Source organism: Ovis aries, chromosome 15, assembly GCF_016772045.2.
Source record: "Ovis aries strain OAR_USU_Benz2616 breed Rambouillet chromosome 15, ARS-UI_Ramb_v3.0, whole genome shotgun sequence".
NCBI classification, from domain to species: Eukaryota; Metazoa; Chordata; class Mammalia; order Artiodactyla; family Bovidae; genus Ovis; species Ovis aries.
This window is the reverse complement of record NC_056068.1, coordinates 47,923,762-47,945,780: the sequence shown is the minus strand read 5'-3', so window position 1 is coordinate 47,945,780 and position 22,019 is coordinate 47,923,762. Positions and strand designations below refer to the sequence as shown.

Sequence of the window (22,019 nt, the reverse complement as noted above, 5' to 3'; positions counted from 1 at the left end):
TTAAATTGAAGGTAATATTTCCTTTTGAAATCTGGAATAAATAGAGACATATTGATATCTAAAATCATTTGAAGGTCTGTGACATTGTGAAAATGTAAGTTGAAATTTTACCATACTTTGCTTTACTGTTAGAAATGGGAAAGAGGGTGTAGCCATTTTGTCAGGAGACATTACTGGGGAAAAGGAAGCTGAAAGAGGTACCCAAATACCTTGTCTCTGAAAGGTGGGGCACCTACCTTCAGTCAAGAGACCTCTTCAACGTTGCTTCATAGGAGGCTCCACCCATCATAACCTGGTAACTATGTCAGTATGTCCGTCCCTCTGATGGTCATAGCAACAGCAGCAGCCTACTTTTCTAAATAAATCTTCCAGATATATATTGGAGAGTATTAACACCCTGATGAGATAAAAATATATCGTTTGTCCTTTTTTATCATGATTACCACTGACTATCTCAGTCTTTCTTGTGGTCACTCTGGTTACACTGAAGGTCATCAGCTGTGAAACATTAAATCAGCAAAAGGTAACCTCATGCTTACAGATTTAAGCTGAAACAGTCAAGCAGAGTGAATTAGAAAGCTTACACATATTTTCCAGAAAGCGTGAAATGAGTCTTCTCCAGATTAGTGCAGAGAGAAGAATAGTGGACAGTGGACCCCATATTAAGATGAGCAACGCTAGCATAAATCTACACCAGTTTTTAGTCCAGACGCAAAGACAGGCTATGTGGATCATGTCATGGAGGCAAGAGGGAGAATTGATGGGAGCAAGAAACAAAAGCCGTTTGATCTGGAATAGTAGAAAAGAACATAACAACAGCTGACTGTGATGCTAACAGTGCAAAAGAGATCCTGGTAAAGAGATGGAGGCCTAAGGCAGGGAGTAGCAGACAACCACGTGGTAGTCAAAGGACTTGGCCATCAGGAAAAGGATCCCATAAAGAGTAATCTAAGGATGGAGCAATATTAGACTTAGGCTTAGAAGATAAACTCAGAGGCATTGAAACACAGGATTCCAAGATTGTGGGGAAGATGGTGAAGGTTAAGTTGTTTTTCAGTCACTAAGCCATGTTCTACTCTTTGCAACCCTATAGACTAAAGCACATCAAGCTTACTTGTCCTTCACTATCTCCCAGAGTTTGCTCAAATACATGTCCACTGAATTGGTGATGCTATCCAACCCTCTCATTTTCTGCAACCTTCTACTCCTTTTGCCTTCAATCTTTTCCAGAATCAGGGTCTTTTCCAGTGAGTTGACTCTTTGCATCAGATGGCCATATATTGAACCAGCTTCAGCATCAGTCATTCCAATGAATATTCAGGGCTGATTTCCTTTAGGACTGAGTAGTTTGATCTCCTTGCAGTCCCAGGGGCTCTCAAGAGCCTTCTCCAGCATCACAATTCAAAAGCATCAATTCTTCAACTCTCAACATTCTTTATGGTCCAACTCTCATATCCCTACGTGACCACTGGAAAAATCATAGCTTTGACTATATGGACCTTTGTTGGCAGTGATGCCTCTGCTTTTTAATACACTATCTAGGTGTGTCATAGCTTTCCTTCCAAGGGGCAACTATCTTTTAACCTCATGGCTGCAGTCATCATCCACAATAATTCTGGAGAAAATAAAATCTATCACTGCTTCTACTTTTCCCACATCTATTTGCCATGAAGTGATGGGACTGGATGCCATGATTTTAGTTTTTTGAATATTGAGTTTTAAGCTAGCTTTTTCACTCTCTTCTTTCACCCCCTTTAGTTCCTCATCATTTTCTGCCATTAGAGTGGTATCATCTGCATATCTGAAGTTGCTGATATTTCTCCCAGCAATCTTGATTCCAGCTTGTGATTCATCCAGCCTGGCATTTCACATGATGTACTCTGCATATATGTTTAACAGGCAAGGTGACAATATACAGCCTTGTCATCCTCCTTTCCCAGTGCTGCGCCATTCAGTTGTTCCACATAAGGTTCTAACGGTTGATTCTTGATCCACATACAATTTTCTCAGGTGAAGATAATGATCAGATGCATCTATCTAACACGAAGAGGAATATAGGCTCACCAAAAAGAGTTTTTCCTGATGTTGACCAGAACTGCAGCACCACCCACTGGGACATGTAGAGCTAACAGAATGAGATAGAGATGCTGGCAGAGGGCTAGGTATGCCTGTGAGACTGACTAGGAGCTTCTTGGTGTTAGTCACTGTGGGTGTGATTGGTAAAGGAACCACAGAGGCCTTTGCCTTAAAGTCACTCAGAATTCTGGGCCACAGTTCAAATCTCAGATGCATAAGAATGCAACAATGGATTTAGATAAAACTCAGCGATTCCTTACATTCCATGAATGTTGATCAATTTAGGTGAACTTGAGAAAATGGGCAAATGTGGGGGAAAACTAAGAAAATCTTTTTCATTTTTGGAGGTCTGGAAGTGATTGTCACTTTATCCTAAGTGAGAACTTTAAATGGCATTGTCATAAAAAGTAGGATAGGAGTAAAGCAAACAAGGCATAAACAAAAATAAATGCACAAATCCGACACATGATTTGCCTCAATAGGTTTGGGCAGTTTCTCATACAATTAGTATTTTTCATTGCTTATGTCATGGGCAGATACTGATTATTAGGTAGTTCTCCTGGGTGCTCACCTCCAAGCAGAGACACAGCATTTGAATTCCCTACCTAAGAATCCTTTTATTCCTCCCAATGAAAGGAGAGAAGTATGGGGACAAATGATGTGATGACACTCCTGATTTTGCCAGGAACACACTATTACCTTCATATTCCTTTATCCAAACCAGTCACATGGCCCTGTTAATCACAAGGGCTGATGGATCTGATAGACAGCACATAGATTTCAGGACCCTGCACTGTCTCTGCAATACTGGTCACTAGCATTTAGCATTATCTCAAAATCTTCTTTGTTCCAGAAAGAACAAAGTCACTAAAGAGAAGTTCCCAGTAATGTACACAGATTTCTGGTTGGGGTACACCATATGCTAATATATACAAATGTTGTAAGTTAAATAATGAACAATTGAGTGAGTGAGTGAGTGAAGTCTCTCAGTCGTGTCTGACTCCTTGCGACCCCATGGACTGTAGCCCACCAGGCTCCTCCATCCATGGAATTTTCTAGGCAAGAGTACTGGAGAGGGTTGCCATTTCCTTCTCCAGGGGATCTTCCTGACCCGGGGATTGAACACAATCTCCCTCATTACGGGCAGACGCTTTACCATCTGAGCCACCAGGAAATCTCAAAGTTCATAGAACATTTAGAGGCTTTGTACAGTCATCTACATTTTACCTGGATATTTAAAATGCTAGTAAATAAATGTGTTGTTTTTATTCAGGTGTTTATAGCACTGGGCAATCTTTAAGATAGTCTGCTGCATTTGTGTACAGTTCTGATTATTGAAACATCTTCCCTACATGGATCTAAAGATGTGCCTTCTTGTATCTTCCCACAATAGATTTTAATTATTTTATATAAAGAAACTCAGAATATGGAATATTCAGTTCAGTTCAGTTCATTCGCTTAGTCATGTCTGACTGTTTGCAACTCCATGAATCGCAGCACGCCAGGCCTCCATGTCCATCACCAACTCCTGGAGTTCACTCAGACTCACGTCTATCGAGTCAGTGATGCCATCCAGCCATCTCATCCTCTGTCGTCCCCTTCTCCTCCTGCTCCCACCTCTCCCAGCATCAGAGTCTTTTCCAAGGAATCAATTCTTCGCATGAGGTGGCCAAAGTACTGGAGCTTCAGCTTTAGCATCATTCCCTCCAAAGAACATCCAGGGCTGATCGCCTTCAGAATGGAGTGGTTGGATCTCCTTGCAGTCCAAGGGACTCTCAGGAGTCTTCTCCAACACCACAGTTCAAAAGCATCAATTCTTCTGCGCTCAGCCTTCTTCACAGTCCAACTCTCCTTAGTTTTGCTCAAAATGCCACTCTACAGATACGTTACTATCCATCTTATTTCCTTACATAAAGTTCAGTTCTAATCTCTTCTCAGTTTCTATCTACGGTTAGATCTTCATCACTCTTATTTTGCTTTCCCCTCTCCAATTCTTTCGTATGTATAGAATGTTAACCTCAATTCATATCTAATAACATGTTACTGGGTGCGTTTTCAGTGCTCAAAGACAGATTTAGGCAAAAAGTCTAACCAGTGTAAATTACCTTTTAAAATGTATCTGTTGTATTCGTCTGTTTCATTATGACAACATGATAAGGAGATAAGGAAAGGGAATTTCTGATACATCTTCTCTTTTAAAGTCACTTCATATTAGTTAACTCTTTCTTATCTACCCCTGGCAGTGTGAGCTGACCCTCTGTTCTGTAATCCCAGAAGCTTTTGATAAATAAGCTGCATTTCTTGTATTCTCATTTCAACATATCTTGATTCTATATTTCTTGTATATCTCCCTAATAAGGCTAAGTAAAGTGAAGTCGCTCAGTTGTGTCCGACTCTTTGCAACCCCACGGACTATAGCCTATCAGCCTCCTCAGTTCATGGAATTTTCCAGGCAAGAGTACTGGAGTGGGTTGCCATTTCCTTCTCCATAGGATCTTCCCAACCCAGGGATCGAACCCAGGTCTCCAGCATTGCGGGCAGACACTTTACCATCTGAGCCAGCAGGGAAGTCCAATAATTAGGCTAAACAGCCCTTTAAGTTAGGGATTGTATTTTATTCACCTTTGTTAATCCAGTACCTACTGTAGATTTGAGGCAATTTAGACACTTAATGGGAGAAGGCAACAGCAACCCACTCCAGTATTCTTGCCTGGAAAATCTCATGGACAGAGGAGCCTGGTAGGCTGCAGTCCATGGGGTCATGGAGAGTCGGACACGACTGAGAGACTTTATTTTCACTTTCACTTTCATGCTTCGGAGAAGGAAATGGCAACCTACTCCAGTGTTCTTGCCTGGAGAATCCCAGGGATGGCGGAGCCTGGTAGGCTGCTGTCTATGGGGCCTCACAGAGTCGGACACGACTGAAGTGACTTAGCAGCTTAGCAGACACTTAATGAGTTTTGGTGAATGGATAAATTTTAAATGATCCCTCAGGTATCTATTAGATATACACTATGATACAAACTTTTCACTGAGACTCAGGGAAGGAGAGACTCTTCACCCAGGCATAGAGATATTGCGGAGGAATAGACATCTGTATGCTGAAAGTAGTTGATACCTCAAGGCACACCAGGAGATTTAGGAGCAAACAGGCACACCTTCACAAACACACTATTCATAAATATAGCCTCCTCACACAGACAAGCATCATGTGAATCTTAAAAATACTCTCATAAACTTTGCCTTACCAATCTTCTTCTGCTTTATAGGCTCACCCTCTCATATATATTTAGGATATGATATCTTGAGTCATGCAGCCCTTACCCAAGACTTCAGCAGATATGTAAGGTCCTTTTTAAAGTGTGATAAATGGATTGAATATGTTGCTTATTTTTATCTGCCCAGAACCCCAGAGATAGAAACACTACCTTCACTTGCACCACAAACTCTCTTTGTATAGTTATATCTTATTAAGTTTCACAACGTATGATTTTGGATAAAATACTTAACCTAAATAAATCAACCCAGAATATTCATTGGAAGGACTGATGCGGAAGCTGAAGCTCCAATACTTGGCCACATGATGCTAAGAACTGACTCGGAAAAGACCATGATGCTGGGAAAGATTGAAGGCGGGAGGAGAAGGGGATGATAGAGGATGAGATGGCTGAATAGTATCACTGATTCAGTGAACTTGAATCTGAGCAAACTCTGGAAGATAGTGAAGGACAGGGAAGCCTGGTATGCTGCAGTCCATGGGGTTGCAAAGAGCTGGGCATAACTTAGCAACTGAACAACAACAACAACTTAAGTAGCCCACCTAAGTCTCAGTTCCTTCATTGGTGTATTGGGAATTATAATGAAAAGTAATTCAATTTTCATGCTGCTTAATTAGATAAAAGTTTGAAGCTCTCAGGACATTAAATAGCAACAAGAAGATTTGACCAAATAATTGACTTCATCCTATTAATGTCAGTACATCCTGAAATCATGTTAGAATCTGGGTTTATACCTAAGCTTTTCAAGCCACCTTAAAAATACCTGTATTTTCCACTTATAAGTTACAGAGTTGAGTCTTAATCTTAAATGCAGTACCTATGTTTATCCCTATTACAATTCACTTTGCTAGTTTTGTTCCCTTCCCTATCTGTCAACAATACTTTTGAATCCAGCTGTTCAACAGTGATAACATTTGATAATCATGCTAAGAGGCTTGGGTGGGCTATCAGAGGAGTCTCAAGGCTACTGAAGGCTATAAGGGGAATCAGTAAGAATTTAGATAAACGAAGTGGTTAGGGAAGATTCTCATGGAGGAGTATACAAAAGGTGGACAGAAAATAAAGAAAGGAAGAAAATTATTCATGTAATATAGAGACACCAAGGTACCCGTGATTTCTATAAGATGTGTGAGCAAGAGAGGTACCAATATAGGAGGATCTAGCACTTAAGATTTAGATGTGGGAGATTTCTGGCTGAGAGAAAATGACAGATGAGGTTTTTCCACGTTGATGTTCCTGGAATACTCTTAGAGAGCTCACTGTCTAGATAGGCCATCATTATGGAGAGTCTCTGAGGTGAGGCAGAGAGAACCTAGACTGGACTTGCTATATCCTGGGCTTCGTATATAAGATCTAATCAGAAAACAGGATGTGGGGAGGAAGTCCAAGGAGAAGAACCAACTTAGAAATACAAATAATGACAATTCTCAGAAAGCAATGAGCACTAACTTTTTTTTTTTTGCTGATTTTTTGTTTATTTTTTTTAGTTTACCATATTGTATTGGTTTTGCCATACATTGACATGAATCCGCCACAGGTGTACACGTGTTCCCAACCCTGAACCCCCTCCCACCACCTTCGCCATATCATCTCTCTGGGTCATCCCATTGCACCAGCCCCAAGCATCCTGTATCCTGTGTCAAACCTAGACTGGCGATTCGTTTCTTACATGATAGTATACATGTTTCAATGCCATTCTCCCAAATCATCCCACCCTCTCCCTCTGAGTCCAAGAGTCTGTTCTTTACATCTGTATCTCTTTTGCTGTCTCGCATACAGGGTTATCATTACCATCTTTCTAAATTCCATATATATGTGTCAGTATACTGTATTGGTGTTTTTCTTTCTGGCTTACTTCACTCTGTATAATCAGCTCCAGTTTCATCCACCTCATTAGAACTGATTCAAATGTATTCTTTTTAATGGCTGAGTAATACTCCATTGTGTATATGTACCACATGGAGCTAGGCTAGTCCTGAGCATGTGATCACATGCTCAGGACTAGCCTAGCTCCATATAGTAGCACAGAAATAACAGCAGATGAATGTTAATTAGCATAACATAACATCAGCAACAGACTGTAAGCTATATTTCTTTGTTTAATTTTTATGGAAGTATAGTTGATTTGCAATGTTGTGTTAGTTTCAGATGTATAGCAAGGTAATCCAGATATATAAGTATATTCTTTTTTATATTCTTTTCTATAATAGGTTATTACAGGATACTGAGTACAGTTCCCTGTGCTATATAGTAGGTCCTTATTGGTTACCTATTTTATATATAGTGGTGTGTATATTTTAATCCCAACTCCTAATTTATCCCTCCCCTACTTTACACGTTTTTTTTCCCCAGCTTGATGTACACTTTCATATTTTTGTTGACTATTTCAACCAAAATGAACAGCTTAAAGGCAAAGACTTTGAAGAAAGTTGAAGGAAAAACCTATTCAATCAGCACACAGCATTACTAATGCCAGGTTTTCTGTCTTCATTAGCAGAAAAATTTCATAAAGTAAAAATGCTCTGAGTTATTCTCTGTCAGAGGAAAGTAAGGAGAGATGGAAACAGGAGGTGAAACATCAGGAAGCAAATTAGAAAATTGGAAAGAAGAAAATTAGTATATTGATGTTTACTGGGAAAAAGGAAAGGTGTGCTAGGGGATCTGACTTCAAAACTAGCTGATAGGAAATTGTTTGCTTGCTATTTAATTTTTAATTGTATCAGTTTCCCTTTAATAAAATAAAACATATGGATTTGCTAAGGGAAACTGAAGTTTCAGGAGTAAGTTTCTAGCATTGTATACATTTTCTAGTTTTCCTTACTTATGAAACAACATAATTTCTGAGAAAGATTCAAAACATAGATAAGGGGAGATGATATCATTATAATTCTATTTTATAGAGCACACAAAATGTTCCTTCAATTGCAGATATATTTTTCAGACCAACCAAGTTTAAACCAGGCTGTTTTGTTGTTCGGTCACCAGGCTGTATCCACCTCTCATTATACCATGGACTGCAGAAGACCAGGCTTCCCTGTCGCACACCACCTCCCAGAGTTTGCCCAAGTTCATGATCATTGAATTACTGATGCCATCCAACCGTCTCATCCTCTGTCTCTCTCATCTATTTATCTTGATACTTATTATTCCTTTACATACATGATCTAGAATGTGCCATCTCACTATTTCCTATATCCCTTTCCCCAAGGTCACTGACATTATATTCATTATTAGAATATTTTATGTATTTATTCTAATATATACTCTGTAGTCAAATAGTAAATAAGTAGTATATATAACCTGCTCAAGTCAACATACAGCTGTATGTAATAATTTAAATCTCATCTATCTTGGAAAAGAACGAGTGAGCATAAAAGCAAGTTTCTCTTCCAATAATGAGAAAGGCCAAAGTATCCTAGAGATCTCAAGGTCCTGAAACAAGGCTCGAGCAAGCCTACTGCTCACAGAAAATAGACAGACAATGCTTCTCTGAATCTGCTTGGTCTTGATGCTGTATATAAGGGGATTCATGAACGGAGGAAAGGGAAAGTAGACACAGCTCATGGTAATGTAGACCACATGTGGCATATGGGTCCCAAACCTGCGGATGAAAGTCAGGCCAATCACAGTGATGTAAAAGACCAGGACACAGCTGATATGGGAGACGCATGTGTTGAGAGCCTTAGCTCGCTCCTCTCCAGAGGCAATGCCCATCACTGTCTTAAAGATTAGGATATAAGAGACGATATCAGAGCATCTAGGGAGAAAGTCGAAGCAACCAGAATAACTGGGTACACATGATTAAATGTAATACCAGCACAGGTGAGTTTCATGACATCTTGGTGGAGACAAAAGGCATGAGAAAGAACATGGGGATGGCAGTATGGGAACAAATAAAGTGGCAGAATTGGGGGTACAATGGACACAAAGTCTCTCATTAATGCCCACAGTCCTATTTTCATCACCCAGGAAATGATAAGAACGGAGCTGTACCTCACAGGGCTACGGATGTTAATGAAACAGTCATAGGCCCTGGCAGGCAAGATACCTGATTCTACAATAGCCAGTGTGTGAATGAAGTAGGATTGAGTGAAACAAGCACTCTGGGCAATTTCCCTCCGATCCAGCAACAGGACACCCAAGACTATGGGCATTGTAGTTAGCGTCATCCCAAGATCTGTACCTGCCAGCATAGCCCGGAGGTAGTACATGGGCTCATGAAGACCGTGTTCATCCAAATAAGGAAGAGCAGCGTGCCATTGCCAGAAAGGATGGAGAGGTATATGATAAAGAAAGGAAGAGAGATCCAGTGGTGGACTGCTGTTAAGCCCAGGAAACCAGTCAGCAAGAAGAGAGGTGCACTGTTGTTGGACCACATGGTAGGGTTTGCAGGTGAAGTGCCTTTTTCAAGGCACTTATTATGCAGTATTTGTTCTTTCTCTCCATCTTCTTACAGCATATTATCAAGCCATTTTTTTCTCTTAAATGTACAAGAATTTATGTATTGTTTCAGTCTTAATTAGTTATAAATCTCTATCCACAAAGCATTTTCCTGGAATAATAAACAAACATAATACTAACCAAGTTAATAATCTCAGCAATTTACTCTTCAGCATCCAACTTTTATTCTATCAATCACACATCTATGTTTCTAGCCTTTATGCCTAGTTGCCCAAAGGATTCGGTGGCTCTGTTTCATGCTCTTCACTCCTTTATTCCTCCTCATATAACCTTCCACACTTAGGTATTTTCCCAATATAAACCAATAAAGATTTTCTCTCTTGAAATCAATCAGATATTCGTGTCACTGATTAATCACTGAAGAAAATGATTAATCCATAGAATTGAGTCCATCACCAAGAAGTATTTGAGAAATATCAATAGTGATGTCTCAAGAGGAATCTGAATAAGGAGATGACTTGTGAAAGTCTAGAGAAATCAGAATAAGTGTGCATGCATGCATACATATTATCACTTCCGTCATGTCCAACTCCTTGGGATCCTATGGACTGTAGCCTCCCAGACTCCTCTGTCCATGGGACTCTCCAGGCAAGAATACTGGACCCGGTTGCCATTCCCTTCTCCAGGGGATCTTCCCTAGCTGGGAATTAAACCCACATCTCTCCTGCATTGGCAGGCAGGTTCTTACCACTAGTGCCCCCCAGTGGGAAGAGTTGGTAAACTCATTTTGGCAAGGTATATGGAGCCCCACTCCATAGCCACAGGGCTCAGGACATTTTCTGTACTGCAGAAGATCTGAGGCCTGAAACACCAAGACACAAACTTTAAAACAGGAAAAGAGATGGTAGTTGAGAGCTCTCACAGGAAACATTCTGAGGAAGACAAGTCTTGGAACAAACGTCTCAGAAGCCAGAAGCCTAACACTTACACTGAGTCATAGATATTAAAAGGCATGAGAATCTGAATGACAAAAGCAATATCAGAAATTCCTAACTGAACACATAAATTTTACACAGCCATCTCTTTGGAAAAGATAAGGCTCCCAGAGTGACAAAGATTGCTAATGGAGGCATCATATAGAACTTCTTGTATTTATGAGTCTAGAAAGCTCATAACCAGAAAAAATTAAGAATAGGCTTCTATAGAAAATTTTGAAATATGATGTTTATAATTATACTCTTATCAAATCAAGTTAGCTTTGTTTGCCTATAACCAAGAAATTTCAGAGCAAGCTGATCGCAATAACCTAGTGACTCAAATGGGTAAAGAATCTGTCTGTAATACAGGAGTCCCAGGTTTGATCCCTGAGTCAGGGAGATAGCCTAGTGAATGGAATGGAAACCCACTCCAGTATTCTTGCCTGGAAAGCTCCATGGACAGAGGAGCCTGGCGGGCTGTAGTCCATGGGGTTACAAAGAGTCAGATATGACTGAGCAAGTAACACTTAATATAAGAGAAACATTAGTTTCTTCCAAATTCAGCTGAATCTATATGTACCCAGTCTTTTTTTTTTTTAATTTTTATTTGACACCAAAAGCACTTTGTATTGGAGTATAGCTGATTAGCACAATGTTGTGGCAGTTTCAGGTGAACAGAGAAGGTACTCAGCCATAAATATACATGTATTCACTCTCCCCAAGCCCTCCTCCAATCCAGGCTGGCACGTAAACATTGAGCAGAGTTCCATGTGCTGTACAATATGTCTTCGTTGGTTATCCATTTTAAATATCTCAGTGTGTACATGACCTTCCCAAAGTCCCTAAGTATCACTTCCTCCTGGTAACCTACCAAGAGTCTTGTTAAATATTTGTTCTCTTATCATCATTACTGATATCTCTGAAGAGGAATTTAGAAAGAATGAAATGACAACAGTCTTTGTACCACTTCCATTTCATAAACATATAAAAGTAAGAATAGATTTTGAGGATTTTGCATATGGTAACGTATCTAATAAAGAGCAGTGGATGGTGAGTGGACAGAGGAAATGAGAGTGTTCTGTGGAAATGACCACCACTTCAGGGAATACTGTCAATGACAAAAGGATCAGTCTGGACATTGAAGCGGCAGGTGCTTTGTTGATGTGGATACTGCTGAGACTGCCACTAAGGTGGTCCACTGAACTGTGACCATGTGGGGCTCCCTTGTCAATGCCTATTTACTTGATATATAAATCATCATAAGTCATCATTCCTACCTACACCAACTTCTTAACTTTTCAACATTGCATTTCTAAAATAATAAAACTCATGAAATGAAAAGAAAGAGAATGGATACATGCAAAAATTTGTTGTTTGGGATATGTACAGATGACCTATTAGGACCAACTGTCACCCAGTAAGTGGACCAGAGGAAGGAAGCAGGAGAAAAATCCGAACTTGCTTAAATGACATGGACTTGTAAAATCTGAACTGAAGGCTTTGGATTTTGGAATTTGAGGTGATTCAGGTACACAAACTGTATGGGGATTGCTTTGGGAATAGACATTAAAATGTATTATTTTTGATAGACTAAATTAGAATTGTATTCAATTCATTACCTGCAGTCTTTAGCAGCAGCCACACTAGCATTTAATTATGGAAAACGGCAGTTTCAGAAACTGTCCTCATATTCCCAGAGGGAGTAGCCAGAATATGCCAGAGGGAATAGCCAGAATATGCCAGAGGGAGTAGCACTCAGTTTAGGGTCTCTTATTTGCAATGTGTGACAATAGTAGTAACTTCAGTGGAGTGTCTCATCACCATCAGGCAAGCCTGAGGCTCCATCAAAGATGCAGAGATGACTAGAATTTACCATCTCCTCTCCCTCCTCAGTGGCTCTAATCATAAAGAACCCACCTGCCACTGCAAGTGACATAAGAGACGCAGATTAGATGCCTGGGTTGGGAAGATCCCTTGGAGGAGGGCATGGCAACCCACTCCAACATTCTTGCCTGGAGAACCCCACAGACAGAGTCCACAGGGTCGCAAAGAGTCAGACACGACTGAAGCGACCTGGCATGCACGCACTGCCTCCTCAGAGTCTTCATTGGTCTGATTCTCTGAAAATATTTTCTCTGAAAATTCTCTGCGTCCTTACTAGTTTCTAAGAGTAACTCAGATAGATCATTTAGAGTTTATTCAGCCTGCTGTGCTGGCTAGAAACTAGAGAACTGTTCTAGAAACCTGTAGTACAGACATAAGAAGCTGAAAAATGAAGGGAAAGAAGAGAGCCCATTAGAATTATGCTGAAGAAATGGAAACATCTTCTCTTTACTTCTGTGTAGTCTGAAAGCAACCCATATAGTCAGCACCTCCTGACTCCATTTTTCCTTCACACTTAGATATTGCCTAAGAATCTGTACTCCTTTGTTTAAAAAAGTTATATCTAGGTATCTATATATTTAGATAGATAATCTCAACTAATAATGGGTTGGAGGCAACAATCTCAAAGGTCTCAGCTTTTAAGTGTAAGTTTAAATTTTGTCTTAGGTATAAATTTTGATGGAAAATAGATATAGGGAAAATTCGTGAACCCAGGGAAGCATTCATTTTAGGATAGAAGGACATATCTCAAAGAAAATGGACAAAGTAGGCAGAAATATAAGAGGATAGTAAAGGTGACCTGTAATTTTAAAAGAAAATGGAAAATAAATTTTGTAGAATTAGGCAGTGCTGTAGTTTAGTAGTGAAAAATGTCATAGAATTTCCAAGTAAGACAAAAATGAAAAATATCCATTTGGGGGGCAATAGGCTTTCGGTGATCTTGACATTTTCAATAACATTTTAGAAATATGTTCAGAATGATGGCAAAATGGAAAATGAATACTTAATAAGAGAGTGAAATATATTTACATTCATTCTACAGATGAGAAAATTGAGCTTTCAGTAGGTTACACAGTTTGTCAAAAATCACACAATTAATAGGTGGTATATAAGAATTCAAACTCAGGTTTATCTGATCTCTGAACTCATGATCTAAACCAACATCCATTGAATATAAATGCTAATTCTCCTGACCAAGTTTGCCTTCTCATATAGTATCCTATTTCCTAAATTATTCATTTTGTTAAAAAAAAAAAAAAAGACTAAAATGCTTTCTCCTCCTTAACAGCCATGCCAAGGAGTTACTCTTAAAGCATTTTTGCTGCATCTGAATCCATGTATTTCCTTACCCAAGCCACAGCTTTTTCTTTGTTGTTCCTGAGCATGATCTGTGGATTGGTTTGTTCCTGTATCTTTACCATGTGTTCAGAGTCCTGATGTGTTTATTTGTTAAAGAAACAACTCCCAAGCGAGTTATCTAGCTCATTTCCAACATAGGCTATTTGGGAATACCAAATGATCCTTTTTTCCCTCTCCAATCTGAAAAAGATCTGGCCTGCTGAAGTTGCCCCCTATGCCCTCCTTTTCTTCTCTGTGTAGAGAATCTCTTAAGTGAAGCAGTGTCTCTACCATCAGATGAAGCAAGCCTACCCAAGTCACTTTCAAGAGTTCTATGTGTCATAGAACAGGAAGATAAGTCATTGATTCTTCAAAACTATTGGCCTTGGCAAAAACTATTCAATTCCTCTGTTTTTTTTTTTAACTGTTCTTGAATTATATTTTGACACACCACAATATTTTTAGGAACAGCAATATGAAGAGACCACCAGATCCAATTCTTTACCAAATTTTTAAAGGGAAAGTGAAAGTCACTCAGTCCTGTCTGACTTTTTGCAACCCCATGGACTATACAGTCCATGGAATTCTCCAGGCCAGAATACTGGAGTAGGTAGCTTTTCCCTTCTCAGGGAATCTTCCCAACCCAGGGATTGAACCCAGGTCTCCTGCATTGCGGGCAGATTCTTTACCAGCTGAGCCACAAGGGAAGACCACCAAATCCTTAAGCCACCATCTATTAATAAAATTTCATCAGACATCTATTTGTTGTTTCTATGGATTGAAACCTGCCTCTTGAGAAATCTGTGTGCAGGTCAGGAAGCAACTGTTAGAACTGGACATGGAACAACAGACTGGTTTCAAATAGGAAAAGATGTACGTCAAGGCTGTATATTGTTACCCTGCTTATTTAGCTTCTATGCAGAGTACATCATGAGAAATGCTGGACTGGAAGAAACACAAGCTGGAATCAAGATTGCTGGGAGAAATATCAATAACCTCAGATATGCAGATGACACCACCCTTATGGCAGAAAGTGAAGAGCAACTAAAAAGCCTCTTGATGAAAATGAAAGAGGAGAGTGAAAAAGTTGGCCTAAAGCTCAACATTCAGAAAATGAAGATCATGGCATCTGGTCCCATTACTTTATGGGAAATAGATGGGGAAACAGTGGAAACAGTGTCAGACTTTATTTGGGGGGGCTCCAAAATCACTGCAGATGGTGACTGCAGCCATGAAATTAAAAGATGCTTGCTCCTTGGAAGGAAAGTTATGACCAACCTAGATAACATATTGAAAAGCAGAGACATTACTTTGCCAACTAAGGTCCGTCTAGTCAAGGCCGTGGTTTTTCCAGTGGTCATGTATGGATGTGACAGTTGGACTGTGAAGAAAACTGAGTGCCAAAGAAACGATGCTTTCGAACTGTGGTGTTGGAGAAGACTCTTGAGAGTCCCTTGGACTGCAAGGAGATCCAACCACTCCATTCTGAAGGAGATCAGCCCTGGGTGTTCTTTGGAAGGAATGATGCTAAAGCTGAAGCTCCAGTACTTTGGCCACCTCATGCGAAGGGTTGACTCATTGGAAAAGACTCTGATGCTGGGAGGGATTGGGGGCAGGAGGAGAAGGGGACGACAGAGGATGAGATGGCTGGATGGCATCACTGACTCGATGGATGTGAATCTGAGTGAACTCTGGGGATTGGTGATGGACAGGGAGGCCTGGAGTGCTGCGATTCATGGGGTCGCAAAGAGTTGGACACGACTGAGTGACTGAACTGAACTGAACTGATGGATTGAAAACTCCATACCTCCTGAGGTAATGCATTCCATTTTTGTCTCTATTATATATGTGATATAATTATACATTGAAATATAAATCTACTTCTCTGAATGATCTACCCCTTATCCCTAGTCCTGATCTCTGAAGTCAAATGATCAAATTTAAACAATCACATTCATATCCCACCTCTAAATGTTGTAAAAACATCTGCATTAATATTTCTGAGACATCTTTCTGGATAGCTGAGAATCCAGTAGTATGTTAACCATTTGTGACATAATGTTTCCTAGTTCTGATTCTTTTATTATCATTCTGCTCCATAACAATCTGGATGTTATCAGATCAGCCTCATTCTGTAAATACCCACTGAACCATATGTTTAATTTCTATTTTAGCAGTCTATGATTGTGCAGGTCTGCAAATACATATCCAAAACCCTTGTCTCAAGCTGCATGCCAGAATCCAGTCTTTCAGGTTTAAAAAAAGTCGTAAAGTGACTTCCCTGGTGGTCCAGTGGCTAAACCTCCCTGCTTCCACTGCAGGGGGAGTGGGTTCAGTCCCTGGCCAGAGAACTAAAATCCCACATGCTGCACAGCATGCCCAAAATTCAAGCAAAATAGTCATAAAATGAGCATTCTATATTATGCATGACACCCCTAGCAGGTTGCAACCTGTAATACTTTATCAGCTATCATCTGTTTATACTAAGATAATGAAGAAAGACTAACTTGTATGTTCAGATCAGATTTTGCTACAGTATGGTCTTAGACTATGTCAGATTTTTGTCAATAAAAATATGCTTCATAAATAGTTTTGCAGAACCTTTGATTTCAGAATTATAGTTAAGAGATTGTAGCTTTTTAATAACTGTGCTATCAAGTTAATTCACATTGACTCATAATAAAACTTCTGGAAGACTTTTAAAGGACTTGCATTTTCATTTCATAGCAAAAAGCTTAGTTGTGGTTTGTGCTCATTAAGTACTAGCTGAGTGAATGAATGCAGAATCATGTTATTAAGCAATTGGGCTTGTAGTCGTACATCTTTTACTTTTATTTATAAGAAGGTTAATTATTTCTAGATTCAGTCACTCACTCAAGTATGTCGAATTATAGGTCCTTTTCTTGTTTATCATTTATTTATCTCCAACTTTTTTTTCAACCATATTGCAGAAAGAAATGTGTAACATGACACCATCGGGTTACAGAAGAGAGATGTATGTGTCTATTTTCCTTCTGAGTGCTTTTATTGACTTGTGAGGATTAAGAAGAGATTTTTTTCAGCCATTTATTATAGACCTTAAAAAAAAATATTATAGACCTTATACTTCTCTATTTTGACTGAAAGACTACTTTGAAAAGTGTTGTTGATGTTTAATTACAATAAGTCCACCTGATGCTATAACCTACCCAGACTACTGACTGCTTAGACTAATACTTGGAAGAGAGTTTCAGTTTCGATAAAATCTCTACCCAGAGGATACTATACTACAAGTTAAATTTATTTTCTTCCTCTTGATGTCAACTCTGTCAGCACATGGGAAAAACAGAAACTGAGGCTTACGCTCTGGGAGATAGAGGGCCATGTGTGTTATTCTAGCCAAGGAGTGGCAGAGAGGCCTGTGGTCTTCCCACGTGGCCCGGGACTCCGGGCATGCATCTGGAAACAGGACTGCCAACCAGGGAGTCTGGTGCACCAAGCCACATTGAGGTGGGTGTAGGTGATCTAGCTAACCAGCTGCCAAAAATAAATAAACAAAAAACCTGGAAATAAAATAACATCTATAGATTTTTAATGCAATGTATACATACAGCAGAATATTATTCAGCCACATAAGAAAAGATGTTGTGATAGGAAAAAGTACATCATTAGAAACACTGGGCTGGAAGAAGCACAAGCTGGAATCAAGATTGCCAGGAGAAATATCCATAACCTCAGATACGCAGATGATATCACCCTTATGGCAGAAAGTGAAGAGCAACTAAAAAGCCTCTTGATGAAAGTGAAGGAGGAGAGTGAAAAAGTTGCCTTAAAGCTCAACATTCAGAAAACGAAGATCATGGCATCTGGTCCCATCATTTCATGGGAAATAGATGGGAAACAGTGGAAACAGTGTCAGACTTTATTTTGGGGGGCTCCAAAATCACTGCAGATGGTGATTGCAGCCATGAAGTTAAAAGATGCTTGCTCCTTGAAAGGAAAGTTATGACCAACCTAGATAGCATATTAAAAAGCAGAGACATTACTTTGCCAACAAAGGTCCCTTTGCCAACAAAGGTCCATCTAGTTAAGGCTATGGTTTTCCAGTGGTCATGTATGGATGTGACAGTTGGACTGTGAAGAAAGCTGAGTGCCGAAGTATTGATGCTTTTGAACTGTGGTGTTGGAGAAAACTCTTGAGAGTCCCTTGGACTGCAAAGAGATCCAACCAGTCCATTCTAAAGATCAGTCCTGGGTGTTTTTGGCAGGACTGATACTAAAGCTGAAACTCCAATGCTTTGGCCACCTCATGCGAAGAGTTGACTCATTGGAAAAGACTGATGCTGGAAGGGATTGGGAGCAGGAGGAGAAGGGGACGACAGAGGATGAGATGGCTGGATGGCATCATTGACTCGATGGACATGAGTTTGAGTAAACTCCAGGAGTAGGTGATGGACAGGGAGCCCTGGCGTGCTGTGATTCATGGGGTCACAAAGAGTCAGACATGACAGAGCGACTGAACTGAACTGAAGTGAAATAAGCCAGACACAAAAGAATATTATAAGATTCCACTTTATAAAATATGTACAATAGGCAGTCATAGAGATATAAACTAGATTAGAGGTTAGAAAGACCTGGAAGTAGGGTAGAATGGGGACTTATGTATTAATGCATACAATGTGTCTGCTTGGGATAATGAAAACCTTTTGGAAATAAGGATGATAGTTGAATATTGTGAATTTCATAAAATTGTACACTTAATATGGCAAATTTTACATAATAGGCATACATATAATGTGAAATATATATATAAACCACAATAAAAATATTTCAATACATTCATTCTATTTCATTAAATTTATTATGAAAGTTGTAAAAGTTTTGAGATCAGAAATTCTTTATAGGATAAGACCTTGAAAGGTTTATCACTGTTTTACATGTGTGCAAACACACACAAATGTACATATATTATATATATGTATTCTTCTTTCTTTAGAGAAAAAATTAAAATATATGTATTGTACATATATTACAGTACTATTTTTTCTTATTTATAAATTAACAAAATTAATAACAACCAATAATTGCTTTTCAGTTAGTATTCTTCAAATAGTGTAAAACAGAAACTCAACGGTTATCTTTGCTTCCTTCCCAACCTTTTTTCCTCTGTTTTTCTAAAAAAAAAAAAAGAAAAGAAAAAAACCTATAAATCTTAATCAATTTAGATCCTAAACTTATCTCTTGTTAATCCGTTATCTCCCATCTCTATTTTCTGACACTGAGCTGCTATTACCTCTTTTTAAAACTATTCTTAACTTCCTCTGATTGTTTCTTCTGTTTGTCTCCATATTCCTCAAGCTTATTTCACCAATAATGTTGAAATGAAGATTGTTAGAACCTCAGTGAAATCATATTACTTCCTTCAATAGTTGTCCGTGAATCTTTGGGTAGATACTGAACCTTCTGCCGTGGCCAGAAGGGTCTTTGTGACCTGGTCTCCTCTTTTAGCCTCAGCTTCTCCTCAAGGTAATCCCTCTCCCCAGGTAGCCATTTTATCTATATGGGTGATTCTGTAGTAGATAGACTGGAGGTCTACACATGTACTAATTCTCTTTTTGGAATATCCTTTTTCCTATTTCCACCAGCTAGTTTGTAATTTTTTCAGACCTCAGCTAATGGAACACTTTTCTCAGGGTAACTTACCTTTACCTCAAGCCAGAATGCTTGAGACTAGCAACCTTAAATCAGGTTCTTCTATCTATTTTATTATTAATTTTGAATAACAATTACTAACTTATTAAGTTTGTCATTAATTTAGCTTGAATTTAAATTTGATTTTGTTTAAATTTTTGAGTCTCTGATTATTTAAAAATTCAAAGAGGGAAAAGTTTTTGTCTGTTTGTTACTATCATAACATTTTTGCTTAGCAAAGTGCTTGTCCCATACTAGCACCTTAAAAACTCTGCCAAATAAATGATTGAATATTATTGCTACTTCCATAAAAACAGGCACATGAAGGAGATTGATTTAAATCCCTTATCTTCCTCCAAACACAAATATATTATAAAACAAAATATGTGAAAATAAATTATGCAAGGATATAAGAAAAGATACAAATAAATCTGAAAATAGGACTTTGTCAGTGTGGCCTCAATTATTTCAATAGATAAAGCAAATAATAAAATTATTTATACATCAATTTTTAAAATATTTATATAGAAGGCAAATAAAGGTGGGAGGGGGGTTCAGGATGGGGAACACGTGTACGCCTGTGGCAGATTCCTGTTGATGTGTGGCAGAACCAATACAATATTGTAAAGTAATTAGCCTCCAATTAAAATAAATAAATTTAAATTTAAAAAATTTAATACAAAAAAACTGGAAAAATAGTTATACATAAAACATTACAGATAATATAAAATGGACTCTTACAAATCTAGCAAAAAAAATACTATTAGACAAGTTTAAAGTGAGGTGCAAATGGTTGCAGAAAATTAAAATTGTTTGTGCTTTATAGCAATAAAGAGTAAACTGAATACACAAAACTATGATCTCAGACTAGAATTCATATATCAGACATATGACAAATGTTTCTCTCATATATTCAGCATTTAGAGAGAACACCAGAAAAAAGAAACCATTCATGAAATGAACTAATTCATGAGCTCTGGCATAAAGTTTGTAAATGACACTCTATCACTTGGAAAGCAAATCTTGCATTGAAATATAGTACTTTTGAGATAGAGTTTCTTTTTTTTTTTTTTTGTTTCTTATCATTTGTATTCATTTCTTTTTTGATGCTTTTTTTTTTTTTTAAATTTTAAAATCTTTAATTCTTACATGCATTCCCAAACATGAACCCCCCTCCCACCTCCCTCCCCATAACATCTTTCTGGGTCATCCCCATGCACCAGCCCCAAGCATGCTGCATCCTGCGTCAGACATAGACTGGCGATTCAATTCACATGATAGTATACATGTTAGAATGTCATTCTCCCAAATCATCCCACCCTCTCCCTCTCCCTCTGAGTCCAAAAGTCCGTTATACACCTCTGTGTCTCTTTCCCTGTCTTGCATACAGGGTCGTCATTGCCATCTTCCTAAATTCCATATATATGTGTTAGTATACTGTATTGGTGTTTTTCTTTCTGGCTTACTTCACTCTGTATAATCGGCTCCAGTTTCATCCATCTCATCAGAACTGATTCAAATGAATTCTTTTTAACGGCTGAGTAATACTCCATTGTGTATATGTACCACAGCTTTCTTATCCATTCATCTGCTGATGGACATCTAGGTTGTTTCCATGTCCTGGCTATTATAAACAGTGCTGCGATGAACATTGGGGTACATGTGTCTCTTTCAATTCTGGTTTCCTCGGTGTGTATGCCCAGAAGTGGGATTGCTGGGTCATAAGGTAGTTCTATTTGCAATTTTTAAGGAATCTCCACACTGTTCTCCATAGTGGCTGTACTAGTTTGCATTCCCACCAACAGTGTAGGAGGGTTCCCTTTTCTCCACACCCTCTCCAGCATTTATTGCTTGCAGATTTTTGGATCGCAGCCATTCTGACTGGTGTGAAGTGGTACCTCATTGTGGTTTTGATTTGCATTTCTCTAATAATGAGTGATGTTGAGCATCTTTTCATGTGTTTGTTAGCCATCCGTATGTCTTCTTTGGAGAAATGTCTATTTAGTTCTTTGGCCCATTTTTTGATTGGGTCGTTTATTTTTCTGGAGTTGAGCTGCAGAAGTTGCTTGTATATTTTTGAGATTAGTTGTTTGTCAGTTGCTTCATTTGCTATTATTTTCTCCCATTCAGAAGGCTGTCTTTTCACCTTGCTTATATTTTCCTTTGTTGTGCAGAAGCTTTTAATTTTAATTAGATCCCATTTGTTTATTTTTGCTTTTATTTCCAGCATTCTGGGAGGTGGATCATAGAGGATCCTGCTGTGATTTATGTCTGAGAGTGTTTTGCCTATGTTCTCCTCTAGGAGTTTTATAGTTTCTGATCTTACATTTAGATCTTTAATCCATTTTGAGTTTATTTTTGTGTGCGGTGTTAGAAAGTGATCTAGTTTCATTCT

General features: G+C 38.7%; 1 protein-coding gene across 1 annotated transcript; it reads right to left on the bottom strand.

Annotated features, from left to right (window-relative positions):
- Window positions 1-8,699: 8,699 nt before the first annotated feature.
- LOC101102421 (olfactory receptor 51B4-like) lies at window positions 8,700-9,732 on the bottom strand. Its single transcript, XM_042232614.1, is given in 3 exon segments — window positions 8,700-9,103; window positions 9,106-9,588; window positions 9,591-9,732. Coding segments are annotated over 3 exon segments (1,029 nt in total).
- Between the last annotated feature and the right edge of the window lie 12,287 nt (window positions 9,733-22,019).